This window comes from Pseudophryne corroboree, chromosome 6, assembly GCF_028390025.1.
Source record: "Pseudophryne corroboree isolate aPseCor3 chromosome 6, aPseCor3.hap2, whole genome shotgun sequence".
Lineage (NCBI taxonomy): Eukaryota > Metazoa > Chordata > Amphibia > Anura > Myobatrachidae > Pseudophryne > Pseudophryne corroboree.
The window spans coordinates 260,132,852-260,147,449 of record NC_086449.1 but is presented as its reverse complement, the minus strand read 5'-3'; the positions used below and the strand labels follow the sequence as shown (position 1 = coordinate 260,147,449).

General features: G+C 44.1%; 1 protein-coding gene across 1 annotated transcript in view; it reads left to right on the top strand.

The window, feature by feature from the left end:
• Positions 1-14,598, top strand: part of EFL1 (elongation factor like GTPase 1) — a 651,720-nt gene that overhangs the window by 314,373 nt on the left and 322,749 nt on the right. Inside the window, exon 15 of the mRNA XM_063925942.1 lies at positions 7,082-7,217. Within this exon, the coding sequence (XP_063782012.1) occupies positions 7,082-7,217 (136 nt within the window). The remainder of the gene's footprint in view (positions 1-7,081; positions 7,218-14,598) is intronic.

Here is a 14,598-nt window from a genome sequence, read left to right as displayed (position 1 = left end):
AACACTATACCTTTATGTTAAAACCTTATACCAATGAAATACACTGAATACCTTAATGTGAGTACAGGGTGTAAGTGCAACCTTGTGTAACCTGACTAACTACAAAGCTGCTTGAGCGTCACCGACGCTCAAATGAACACTTAACACTATAGAAAATACACAGATACTGGTTTAGGTTCCAAAGCCTATTAACTATGTATTATAACTAATATACTTGCAAAAAGGAATCACAGTACAAATGATACACTACAGTATAACATAAACCACCTAACCAGATAACTATACAGGAAACACACTACAATACAATACAGTTAAGTTTAAGGAGAAATAAGAGAAGATGAGAAGACAAGAGAGAGAGAGAGATTTGAGAGAGATTGGCTCACAATAACATTAAAAGACAATATGGTTGCAGCGAAGCTTACACATGTGAGGAACAATCGCTGCGCAGTTAATCAATGCTGAGAATCTTTGTTTAGAAAGTACTTGAGCTTACCCATGCTGCCTGTCCCTATATACACAACACCCAGCTACACAATCGTCCCTACAATGCCGCATGGGGCAGAAGCTAGACTCCATTTTATTCCAAAATGTCCAAGCCTCAAAACAATGCATATGTTCTGATTTTACAATTCCAAACAATCTAAATCACCTTTCACAATTTCAAGCAAACACAGTATCTCTATAACCAGAGCATATGAGTTATCACAAGACCAGACCACCAGGTACTCACAAGTATCAGCCTGCCATTGCTACCAGCACATATTCAAAAGTACTGCATGGTGGTATTTATGATTAACAAGATCCCAGCTACCATCACAGATTCCACAGGGCACCAACACTAACACCCAACAATCATCACAGCCAAGTTACAATATCCTATTTAAACCAGAAAGCAATATGTCTATATTTCCTTCTATAGCCATGTGATTCTATACTTAGCCTTTGGGAAGGAATTCTGTCCTGGGGATGTAGCCGCCATGCTGCTTGATGCTAGCTTAGTTCTGAGTGTCAGTCAGCCCTGTGATCTCCAGTGGGTATATCATACCTGCATTCCAGCTGTGGGGGTGTGTCAACCACAGGAAGTGTGTGTCCCTCCCAGCATGTGAGCCAGCTGCATCAGTGGCCTTGGTTATGTAACACAATGGGTGATGACCAACACATTCCTGTCTAGTGAGAAGCTATTGTTTGGCGAATACAAAACAGAATCCTGTCTGGGTTTTGTTCTATATTCATGATGTCCACTTTCAGTTGAGACAATGACATCTCAGCCCTCATTCTCCTGTATACAAATCCAGCCCCATTTGTAAACACAGGTGTTGGCCCTCCTTATTGAGTCTCAAAAGCTCAGTGTAATTAAAGGCTATTGTACTCCGTCTGCGGGAAAGATACTGATTTGGAGTACAATTGATCTTCAATTACTATTCCTGTGTTTACCTTATGCATGTGTAGATATGAGGCCCTCTTAACATGCAAACTATTGTTTGGGGGATCTCTGAGGTCAAAGAGACATTTGAGACCTACTGATGCCTGTCTCCAACTGTTCAGATGCATGACTAAGTAAGAACAAATAATAATAAATAAATGGACATAACTTCTTATGTCCATAACTATTCGCACGAGCAATTAATACGCTCCAAACCAACACCGGAATATTGCTAATTAAATACTCTTCCGATGGGTACCAAACACTGCTGTATGATTCCTGTTAGACCCTTCGTACGATGCAAAGAGGGACTCCTCAGCTCAGGGACATTCTATTTTAACCAAACTTTCAGAATCTATCAAAGGGACCATGATCTATAAACTACATTAATTGTGAACAGTTGTAACGAATGGGTCGCACGCTACGACTACGTAAACTCTACCGTAAATACGCATACCGCGCCTGCGAGTGCACGCTATTGCGGGTATGCGCCTTCACGGGAGAGCGCACGCATGCGCAGCACGGACCAGTGTGCGGTGCAAATATGGCAACGTGCATAGAGACATTTTTCTGACTTCGACACGTCAAACGCATCCGCTGTAAGTCTTGGAACAGACAGGGCCCCTGTTGCAACAGGTCCTGCCTTAGAGGAAGAGGCCACGGATCTTCTGTGAGCATCTCCTGCGGATCTGGATACCAGGCCCTTCGCGGACAATCTGGAACAATGAGAATTGTCTGTACTCTTTTTCTTATTATTCTCAACACCTTTGGGATGAGAGGAAGAGGAGGAAATACATAGACCGACTGGAACACCCACGGTGTCACTAGGGCGTCCACAGCTACCGCCTGAGGGTCTCTTGACCTGGCGCAATACCTCTGTAGCTTTTTGTTGAGGCGGGACGCCATCATGTCTATCTGGGGCAGTCCCCACTGACTTGCAATCTGTGCGAAGACTTCCTGATGAAGTCCCCACTCTCCTGGATGCAGGTCGTGCCTGCTGAGGAAGTCTGCTTCCCAGTTGTCCACTCCCGGAATGAACACTGCTGACAGTGCGCTTACATGATTTTCCGCCCAGCTAAGAATCCTGGCGGCTTCCGCCATCGCCACTCTGCTCCTTGTGCCGCAGTGATGTTGTCTGACTGAATCAGAACTGGTAGGTCGCGAAGTAAGGTCTCCGCTTGACGAAGGGCGTTGTATATGGCCCTCAGCTCCAGGACGTTGATATGAAGACAAGTCTCTTGACTTGTCCAAAGTCCTTGGAAGTTTCTTCCCTGTGTGACTGCTCCCCAACCTCGGAGGCTCGCGTCCGTGGTCACCAGAACCCAGTCCTGAATGCCGAACCTGTGGCCCTCTAGAAGGTGAGCACTCTGTAGCCACCACAGGAGAGATACCCTGGCCCTGGGGGACAGGGCGATCAACTGATGAATCTGTAGATGTGACCCGGACAGATTCATCAGTTGATGAAGGTCCTCGCATGGAACCTGCTGAAGGGAATGGCCTCGTACGATGCCACCATCTTTCCCAGGACTCGAGTGCAGTGATGCACTGACACCTGTTTTGGCTTCAATAGGTTCCTGACCAGGGTCATGAGTTCCTGAGCCTTTTCTATCGGAAGATAGACCCTTTTCTGGTCCGTATCCAGAATCATGCCCAAGAAGGTCAGACGAGTCGTAGGAACCAGCTGCGACTTCGAGATATTGAGAATCCAGCCGTGTTGCTGTAAAACTTTCAGTGAAAGTGACACGCTGCTCAGCAACTGCTCTCTTGATCTCGCTTTTATGAGGAGATCGTCCAAGTACGGGATAATTGTGACACCCTGCTTGCGCAGGAGCAACATCATTTCCGCCATTACCTTGGTGAAAATCCTCGGGGCTGTGGAAAGACCAAACGGCAACGTCTGAAATTGGTAATGACAATCCTGTACCGCAAATCTCCGGTACGCCTGATGAGGTGGATATATGGGAACATGAAAGTATGCATCCTTTATGTCCAGGGATACCATAAAATCCCCCCCTTCCAGGCTGGCGATGACCGCTCTGAGCGATTGCATCTTGAACTTGAACCTTTTCAAGTGTAGGTTCAGGGATTTTAAATTTAAAATTGGTCTGACCGAACCGTCCGGTTTCGGGACTACAAACAGGGTTGAGTAATATCCCCTCCCTTGTTGAAGTAGGGAAACCTTGACCACCACCTGTTGAAGATACAATTTGTGAATTTCATTTAACACGAACTCCCTTTCTGGGGGAGAAGCCAGCAGGGCCGATTTGAAAAACCGGTGCGGAGGCACCTCTTCGAATTCCAGCTTGTAACCCTGAGAAACAATTTCTATTGCCGAGGGATCCACCTGTGAGTGAACCCAGATGTGGCTGAAAAGTCGAAGACGTGCCCCCACTGGGGCTGTAAGGTAAAACCTCCATATGCCTTTTTGAGTCGGCATCACCTGTCCATTGCCGGGTCCATAGGACTCGTCTAGCAGAAATCGACATAGCGTTGACTCTAGAACCCAGTAAAGCAATGTCTCTTTGAGCATCTCTCATATATAAGACAGCATCTTTTATATGTCCTAGGGTCAATAAGATGGTATCCTTATCCAGGGTCTCGATCTCCGCTGATAAGGTATCTGTCCACGCTGCTACCGCGCTACAAACCCAAGCCGACGCAATAGCCGGTCTGAGTAAAGTACCAGAATGTGTGTAAATGGACTTCAAAATAACCTCCTGCTTGCGATAAGCAGGATCCCTTAGGGTAGCCGTATCTTGGGATGGCAGCGCTACCTTTTTGGATAAGCGTGTCAACGCTTTATCTACCCTAGGGGAGGATTCCCACCGTATCCTGTCCTTTGCCGGGAAAGGATACGCCATAAGAATCCTTTTGGGAATCTGCAGTTTCTTGTCTGGAGATTCCCACGCTTTTTCACACAACTCGTTCAGCTCATGAGAAGGGGGAAAGGTTACCTCAGGTTTCTTCCCCTTATACATGTGTACCCTCGTGTCGGGGACAGGGAGTTCCTCTGTGATATGCAAAACATCTTTTATTGCAATAATCATATATCGAATACATTTAGCCAATTTTAGCTGTAACTTTGCATCATCGTAGTCGACACTGGAGTCAGAATCCGTGTCGGTATCAGTGTCTACTATTTGGGATAGTGGGCGCTTTTGAGACCCCGAAGGTCCCTGCGACATAGGGACAGACATAGGTTGACTCCCTGGCTGTTCCCTAGCCTCAGCTTTGTCTAATCTTTTGTGCAATAAATTCACATTAGCACTTAAAACATTCCACATATCCATCAAGTCAGGTGTCGGCGTTGTCGACGGAGACACCACATTCATTTGCTTTACCTCCTCCCTAGGAGAGCCTTCTACCTCAGACATGTCGACACATGCGTACCGACACACCACACACACAGGGAATCCTCTTATCTGAAGACCGTTCCCCCACCAGGCCCTTTGGAGAGACAGAGAGAGAGTATGCCAGCACACACCCAGCGCTAATGACCCAGGAAAAAACACACAATATGTTTACCCAGATAGCGCTGTAATCTGTATATTGCGCCAATTATGTGCCCCCCCTCCCCTTCTTTAAAACCCTCTTTCACCGTGGATAAGCAGGGGAGAGTCCGGGGAGCTTCCTCTAAGCGCTGTGCTGTGGAGAAAATGGCGCTGGTGAGTGCTGAGGAAGAAGATCCGCCCCCTCGGTGGCGGGCTTCTGTCCCGCTCAAACATCGAAAAAACCTGGCTGGGGCTCTTTATATATACAGTGCCCAGCTGTATATATACACATTTGCCAGAAAAAGAGTTTTTATTGCTGCCTAGGGCGCCCCTCCTGCGCCCTGCACCCTTACAGTGACTGCCGTTTGTGTGTGCTGTGTGGGAGCAATGGCGCACAGCTTTACTGCTGTGCGTTACCTCAGTGAAGATCTGAAGTCTTCTGCCGCCTCTGAAGTCTTCTTTCTTCTCATACTCACCCGGCTTCTATCTTCCGGCTCTGCGAGAAGGACGGCGGTGCGGCTCTGGGATGGACGGCGAGGGTGAGACCTGCGTACCGATCCATCTGGAGCTAATGGTGTCCAGTAGCCTTAGAAACAGAGCCTAACATTAAAGCAGGTCTGTTTCTCTCCCCTCAGTCCCTCGATGCAGGGAGTCTGTTGCCAGCAGGCTCCCTGAAAATAACAAATATACTTTCTTTTAGGAAACTCAGGAGAGCTCACTGTAATGCACCCAGTCTCCTCTGGGCACAGTAGTAAACTGAGGTCTGGAGGAGGGGCATAGAGGGAGGAGCCAGTGCACACCCATACCTAAAGTTCTTTCTTAAAGTGCCCATGTCTCCTGCGGAGCCCGTCTATCCCCATGGTCCTTACGGAGTCCCCTGAGTGTGCAATGGACACTTGTTGCATGATTGTTGCATGATTTAGCGGAACGTGATGTGCTTGATTTGACTACATCAATTACCTACTGTACCATGATTTCAGCTGTTACAGCTCTGCTGCTTGCTTCGGGTTCTGTTGATAAGTTTGAAGGGCTAGTACAATGCCAGTAATTGAATCTACTAGTGGTGGGACTGATTTAAATTGAGTTGCAACATATTTTGTCCCTTTTAAAAATTAAGTATGGATTCTAGATCATTTGAAAAGGTTGTGCTTTTATCAATAAACATGTACAGTAAGTAAACACCGTTATTATTATTTCAAACCTCCGATTATACAATGGAATTTCCGTAATTTGTATTAATGCCTTTGACTTGCAGACTGCTTTTATATAATCCAGAAAATCATCTGAGACTTCTTATATCTTTATAGTCCACAGTAAGGGGTTCGTTATCCCATACGCAATTTGTGTGTGGTCTCCAGTTAATGGCGATCTTGTATGTCCGTATTATTCCTTTAATTCAGACTAGCAGGACATGAGACTCCATTTGTAAAGAAAGCAAATGTCCACCCAGGGTCTAGTTATTTGCTAAATAGGGTTTTGAATGATTTGCACCTCATTTATGTAATCATATTGTGGCTGATAGACAAATGACAATTCTATTCCAATACTGCTTCAGGGTACACTGTATTCTCATATTATTGTGTATACAAAGCCTCTTGAGGTTTAGCTTTTCTGGACATTAATTTCCTCTGTTACTTTGTTGAGTCAGCAGTAAACATTACTTTCTTCCATCCCAACCCTGTTACTACTTCTGGCAAAACATCAGGACTCAAGTAGATGCATGGTCACGTCAGCCTCTTTATTACACTGGTGGAGCTTGTTATCATACCTCACTTGTCCAGTTATTTCCCTTGCTAATTTGGTGTCACACTTGTAGGGGTTGGAAGTTCAACACCTAAAATAATTGCGGCAAATCTGCATGTGCAGCCTCTGCGACCGTCAAAAAAACAGCAACACTAGGCCCAACAGTTACACCCAGTGGCCTTGGCCTTGCCCCTATGAGTATGCACGTTGTTGAATGGACAGACGTGAAAGCCGATTTTAGGTGCCGGCTGTGGTGGCATTGGAAATAGTCTGTCAAACTAACATACCTTTCATAGACACAGTATTTGTATATTACTGATTGTGTGCGGGATTGGGGGTTGTATTGCCGTTTGCTGCCTAGCAAAATGACTAGTTACATCTTTGATCTATCACAAATCACAGTATGAATATCTATCTGTTCCAGTTGCCACCTGAATGCCTGGCCACTGCTGACCTCCCTGATATCCCTCACATGGCTTGCTGCACTGTGGACAACCTGTATCTTCTCATGGGTCGTGAGCTAGAAGACTTGGAGGAAGTACCCGCAGGCAATATCTTGGGTAGGTCCCACAGCTCTTTTTCCTTAGAACTGTAAATGGTATCAATGGTGAATTTGTGTTGCCCTTACAGTATGTTCTTTTTTTAATACATTGCCTGATTTTGAGATTTATTGGTAAATTGGAGACAAGTCTTCTACCACCACTTAACCAGCACTGTTATAAGAAACCATATTATGATGAAGACATTTCTGTTGCCTTTAATGTCCCTCTGTTGGTTTCACCTGTATTTAACATACAACTAATAATAAATAGATATCTCATGTAATATTTGTATAAACTGTGAATTATGACATCAGCAATTTGGTAAATTGTAACATGTTCACTTCAATTTATGGTAGCCGGGGAAATGTCAGAATCCCGACCGCAACCCCGTATTCCCACTTGGGTGGTGGGTCCACGCCACTAACCGAGTGGGGAATATAACTTGTTGGGTGCGAAGCTCGCCACCGAGTCTGAAGCTTGGCAAGCGCAGTGAGCCCGCAAAGGGACTCGTGTTCCGGCTGACGGTATACCGCTGTTGGTATAGTGCCTATATTGTAACTTTTACATTTTATAGGGGAGTATTGTATTTTACACACTTCACTGAATAGTTATTGCCCACGTATTACAATTCAGCTTGCTTTTTAAACAAACAACGTATTTGTGCATGTATACAATACATACACTCACACTGATGGTGGGGAGATTTAGGGGATTCTGAGTCTGTTTTGGTAGCAGTATTGTTTTGGCTATGATAGTTTTATACTATGTAGGTTTTAGTTGAAATTGTGATGCACAGCTATGTTTTTTTGTATTGCATCAGTCTTGGAATAGAGAGAAAAATATACATATATATTTATAGATTTATTTTATTTATTTAACTAGTATTACATCTTTAATATGAGCCTTACAAGTTTTCTTGCCTCTGGTGTGTAGATGGAATAGAACAGATAATTGTACGTATTAGGATATCACATAGCCTGCTTTAATGGTATGCAGGGAAGTATTTAAGTGTTACCAGAAAATGATTCTTATATGTTTTAGCATTTTTGTAAACATCCAATCAGTGATAAAATGGTCTAAAAATAGGACGTGTTTGTCTGCCATCTGTTCATGTGAAATATAGTGGAAATTAAGTTTCCAAAACTTAAACCATGTCATGGAAAGTTGGAATTTCTTCCAGATGTGCGAGGTTCTTTTCTTTTTAAGTCGGTCTCTGTTCAGAGCTTAAGGAATACTCTGTGGGGGAACTTGATATTCTCCATCAGCTAAAAAGTAAATATGTCCAATTATTGCAGCAGAAGGGAATCTCATTATTTGGATGTTCTTAAATTGACCAGTTCAGTGCCGCTTCACAAACCTGTACAAATCAGCTCATTCATTTTATCGATCTTGTATATACAGAATATGCTGGATGGATGTATGTATGTGTATATTATACATTGCAAGTGTTATTCTTTCCCGAGGTACTTCACACTCTGATCACTTCTACCAACTTAAACATCCTTTACTCAGGTATGTAAACCCCCCCCCCCCCCCCCCCCCCACACAGACACACACACCCCACCACCATCCATTCCCAACCATGTTATCCAGTGATCTGACTACAAACACCATTAAGCCTTCTATCCCTGCATGTATTACATTTATAAATTATCTATACAAGGTATGTATCCCCCATTGTCCACCCAGTTTGTGTTGGCCCCCACTGTCAAACTGTGTAGCCCTGCTGTCTATTTAGATTAGATAGCTACCATGTTCAACCATACATTCCCAATATCCACACATTTTATCTAGCTCAGCCAATGTCCAGCTATATTAACCTCTAGTTCATACAGCCCTGCTCCTCATAAGTGGTCAGCCATATTTCCCCATATCCACAGACATTATATTATCCACCAAAGTCAAAATATATTACTTATACAGCGCTACAAGAGTTCCATAATGCCATACAATGGGATAAAATTTACAACAGGATACACAGTACAGACTAATAGCCAATTCTCATATAAACACACAAGTATAACTGACAAATACTGTACAGAGACCGTGGCAGACACATTTGTGCACCCACTATACCCTGCTGCTATTCTTTTCTGCTTCGTTCCCCTTGTTTACCGCTTCTTATCCTAGGCATCCACAGCAGATCTATCACAGCTTAGGCCAGTGATAGGCAACCTGCTCTGCTTCATTCATGGACTGCATTGGGCGGCCCTCTAACCTTCAAAAGTGACGTACATTACTCTTAATCTCAATAGCAGCTTAATATTATTCAAAGAATACGATGACTAACTGAAATAACGTATCAACAGGCATCTCAAACAAGTTTTACAAGAAGTACAAACAAATATCACAGGAAAGTAGAAAGGAGCTGGTGGATGCAAGTGAAGGCTTGGAGGGTGGCCTGTTGCTCATTAATGTTGTTCATCATTGCCCTATCATTCACATTTGCCTGTTCTTGCAGAACAAACTGCTGGTCATCCTACAGTATTATGTAGCGCAAAGCTTGACAGCCAGCCTCTAAACCAGTAGTTTATATGGCTGTCATAAAAGTGCTGTATTGTTTTTCCTGAAGCAACATATCATTTAAAGTGAAGGTGTGTTCAGGGCCTTCTAAAGAAATACTGCCAGCTTGTTATATGGATATATTAATAGGCTCTGGACTTGCTCTTGGGACTCCTTTTACCACTTCTGCAGCCTACAGCTTATACCTGAAGGATAGGTATGTTCATGTGTTTTACCTAGTGCTTTCTGTGCACTTCCATTGCGTGTAGAATTTGTTTTATTTCTTCTGTCTATGTATCATTGGACAGCACTCCAGGAATGTATTACACATACATTCCTGGAGTGCTGTCTGGAGTGGGGGGTTGGAGGACTCATTGCATCCATGCAATCTCTTCTGTACACCTATGTCTTTGACAATAGCAAAAGAGAATTCTGTATGATAAGATTGCATTGCTTCCATAGTCAACACTTTTTTTTCTGATTGAATTCATAGTACAGGAATTTCCTGAATAGTGCAGTTAATTTTTTCCTAAAAAACTTGAATGGTGCTATAAGCAAAGCAGCCTAAACGAAAATGTGTTTTCTCTTGGACCCAATATAAATCGAATTAATTAGTTCCTGTAATCTAAAGTCTTTAGGCAAACATGCTGATGGGAGTGCAGGTGAGGATAAGTTGCGGTATAGTAGACTGTTTCTAGTGCTTACTCCTATATGCTGTGCAGTGGTACTGTATTTGTAAGGCGCACGGAAGCCTGAGGAGATGGATTAAGTGGGATCCTTCAGCGAGAATGTGGTTAGTGTGGCTGCTGGGACGTGGAGAATACAACTGTAGTGCAACTCACCGCTGGTAACTTTCTACATTGCTTGGGTTTGTGGTCCAAAGGGTGTAAGTGTAGATAATAGTGCTGGGTAGAACTCAGTGATGGCCTTGCCACAATAAGGGGCATATTCAATTAGGGTCGGATCCATTCCGACATGAATTTGTCGGAATGGATTCGACAACCCTTATTCAATCTCATCTCAATTCGACTTTTTAAAAGGGGGGAAAGGGGAGACGCGGGGACAGCCGCGGGCAGACGGAGGAGAGCAGCGCTACAGTAGAACTGCAGGAGGATATCACACAGCCTCCATACCTCACGGCAGTGTCCACCTGGCTCCAGCAAGCGTGACCTCACTTGCTGGAGCCGGGTGGACGCTGCCGTGAGCGGCGCGGCTGTGAGACATACTGCTGCAGCGCTGTGCTGTAGCGCTGCTCTCCCCTGTATGCCCGCGGCTGTCCCCCGTCTCCCTGCGGCTCCCCCCCTTTCCTCCTCTGGGTCCCACATCTCAGTCCAACGTTTTTTTTATGTTGGACTGAGATGGTCGGAAGCGGGGCCAAATCCTGTCGCATTTGGCCCCGTTTCACTCAAAAGTGCGTGAAACGGCAGCTATACCGCCGATTCACGTACTATTCGACAAGTTGAATTCCACGGCTTGTCGAATAAAAACTGCTGGGACTGAATAGGTCGAATCACGATTCAACCTTAAAAAGTTGAAAACTGCCGTCTTTTCGACAGACGGCAGTTTTCGACCCTAATTGACTATACCCCTAAGTCTGTCTCTTGTCCAGGTCAGATGTTGATCAGGGGCATAAAGTTGAATAGAGTAAAATGAAAAAGTGTTATTACAAAAGAGCGCTAATGAAAGAATGTACAAATAGGTGATAAGTGTATGTTGGATTTTTATGTGTATAATGAAAGTGGCGCTTTCTCTCGATTTTAAAGAAAATATAAACAAAAATGTAATCCAGAGTGTGTCTTACTCAGTGCATGATTAGAATGAGGTGGATGACGACACGCCTTAAGACTTGTCCAGGTACAATAATACTTTTTATCTGCTATTTCTTCTGGGATTCCCATCAAAAGTGTATGGTAGCTCTTCAAGTAGAGGGTTTATGGGAATCCTTGCCAGATTAAGAGACAGCTTCCGTTAACCTAACTGTATTCAAGGTAAAATGAACAAGACATGGAAGTGTTTAGCAGTATGTGAGACATTTGCTAGTGTCTTTCAGTCCTAAAGAATTTTTGGTTGGCCATTGGTACATTGGGAAAGTTTTTATTCTGTGTTCTCTAGGTTTTCAGTGTAAAAGTCCTATTGATGAAAGCGGAAGGGGGGTTGGGTACATATCCTGACGGTCACAATCCCAGCAGCGGACAATGCAGATGGATTTTGATTAGTTTTTTTCTAACCCTTACCCTAACCCACCCCTCCTGAATCCTAACCCTAACAGTCCCCTCCTGCAGCCTAACCCTCAACCCGAATCTGGAATTCTGACCGTTGATATCCTGACTACACCACCTGAAGGGGAGCTACTTTTATCCCCATAAAGCCTAATATATATAATATTACATGCATGTCTTGGTTATGGTATTTGTAAATACTGTATTGTGAAATTCATTTCCTATATGCCTCATATGTAAAAAAAGCAAAAACACATTTTCTGTTTCAGCAGCCGTAATAGTTAATTTCAAGCTTTTATGTGGAATCCGCTTTGACCTCACAGACCAGCGCTCAGAGGAGACAAAGTGATTGTCATGTGTTAAGTCAATACTGCATCTCAGAGGACTATGTCTCAGCAAGGCACACGCTGCTACTGCTTCTCATTCATTCAAAGAGGATATTTTCCACTTGGGAAAATAATGGCACAATCTTTCACATGTTCACAAAGGAGGCAAACACATACATGGTGATCATTGGGCATTAGTCATGGCTGTGAGCAGTGGTTTCTGTTTTAAAGTAATTGTTTTTTTAACTTATAGAGACATTTTTTACAGACATTTTTGCAGCGTATTAGCAAAGCTGCTCTGCCGATTAGTAGTATTGCCCTTTACAATTAAATGGTTGCTATATGGAATGAATGTTTAATCAGGGAACCTTTTGGTTTCTAGATTTAACTGTATAGCTGTTAACACAGCCTCCAGGTCAGCAATAAAAACGTATTCTGTGAATGTTAGGAAAACAGTTAACAAACATTCAATGCTATTTTATTTTCATCCCCTAACCTAATTTGGGGTTTCTGTGGGTGGTTACAAACGAGGCAAAATGTGCTGGAGCCTAACGAGATGTTACGTGTTACCTTTGGTCTTTAGCGGTCTTTAATGATCAAAGAACAGTTTTGATGTGAAAGCTGAGAAAATGAAGGAGACCATTACAATGTGGTCATTGGTAGGAATATAAATCCTTCAGAATATCCTGCTTTTTGGTCATTTAAGATCTAAAATACACAGCATTGATTTTAACTGGAAAGGGCTCTGTGTGGCATGGACTCTGGGACTGCTAATAAATCATTAAAGATCAAGTGGAGACAAAAAATAAGGCTGCTGTGTTTCTAACAAAGAACCTGACTGTAACGGAAAATAATCATTTCATTTTCTTTATCTCATGGAAACAAAAGATACAATCCCTATGTTTTATACAGTTGACTGCTGATAAGTGTATGTTTATGGACAGGTGGTGTATTTAGGATACTGCAGAGAAATAATTGGTCATTGCACTGAATAGGAAGTAAACGCTATGCCCAGTTTCCTCGAAGGCACGATTGGCAAGTGTCACGATCCGGGTATCTGGACGCCATTTCTTACCTATCAGATGCCTCCTAAGGCTGGCTCAGCGCTCCAGGACCGGATCCCATCTGTTATCCTGATGTGCACATTCCCGCATCCTCTCCTGTCTCTCTGGACGCAGTCACAGTAACGCCTTATACATCTGGCATGGCGTCTCCCGCGGCCTCCGCCGCCGTCCCTGAGCTTCTGCATTCAGAGTGGCGATTACGTCAGCCGCGGCCTCCGCTGTGTCCGCGTGGTCGGATGTGCATCTGTCAGCCTGGCGTCTCCTGTCTCCGGTGGCCGGCGCCGCCATTACTGTTTTCCAGACCACATGGATTACAATCCAAACTTCCCTCCAAGTGTCTGCATGGGCGCAGCCATCTTGGATTCTGTCAGCTGATCATTCCTACCAATCCGTTGTCAGTATTATTAATTTGCATAATTACCTAGCCAATGCCTTCCTTGCTGCAGGTATAAATAGGTTGTGCCTGAGCAAGGAAGGCGTCAGTGCTTTGGTTGTCAAACCTAGTTCCAGTTTGTCTCTCTTCTGTGAATGTCTTCCAGGTTCCAGCTCCTGTCTCCAGACTTCTGCTATAGAGACCCGCACCAGCATTCCATCTGCGGTGTAGCCTGACTCTCCGATCCATTCTGGACTCACCTGTTTCCAGCTACAACATCACCTGCTTCCAGCTCAGCTTCCAGCAGTGTACAGCTTCTCTTAAAGGGCCGGTGTCCGTTCTGCAGTTTACCACTCTCCACCGGTATTATTATTTCTCCGCTCTCAAATTCTACATTTCATCTACATTGCATCGCTCTCAAGCTTTATTTATTATTTAACTGGTTCCAGCCAGTATCCACTCCGTGCCAACACCTGTCTGGTTCTAACCAGTACCCACAGAAGCATTTTATCTACAGCAGTCCAGCTTTCCCTGGAACACCAGCTGGTACGACCCTGGGCTTTCCTCATTGCTACAGTTGAGCCTGGTAAGGACTTTCCAACTTGCAGATAATAAGAACTGTCTCATACCACCAGAGCTCTGTGGCCCCTGCCACCCTGTAGTACCCAGGAACTGTATTATTATTTCTCTGCTGATTTTTATGTTACTTTTTACTGCTACTGTGATGCATGGAGTTTGTCATAAATAAATATCATTGACTTTTACTCAAGTTGTCGTGGTCACGCCTTCGGGCGGTTTCTCTTCATGTTACTTACATGTCCAGGGGTCTGATACAACCTCCCAGGTTCCGGTACATCTCAGCCCCTACAACTGAGGCTGCCTTCCGTCAGCTCAGGCCCTCAGTTGTGACAGTAA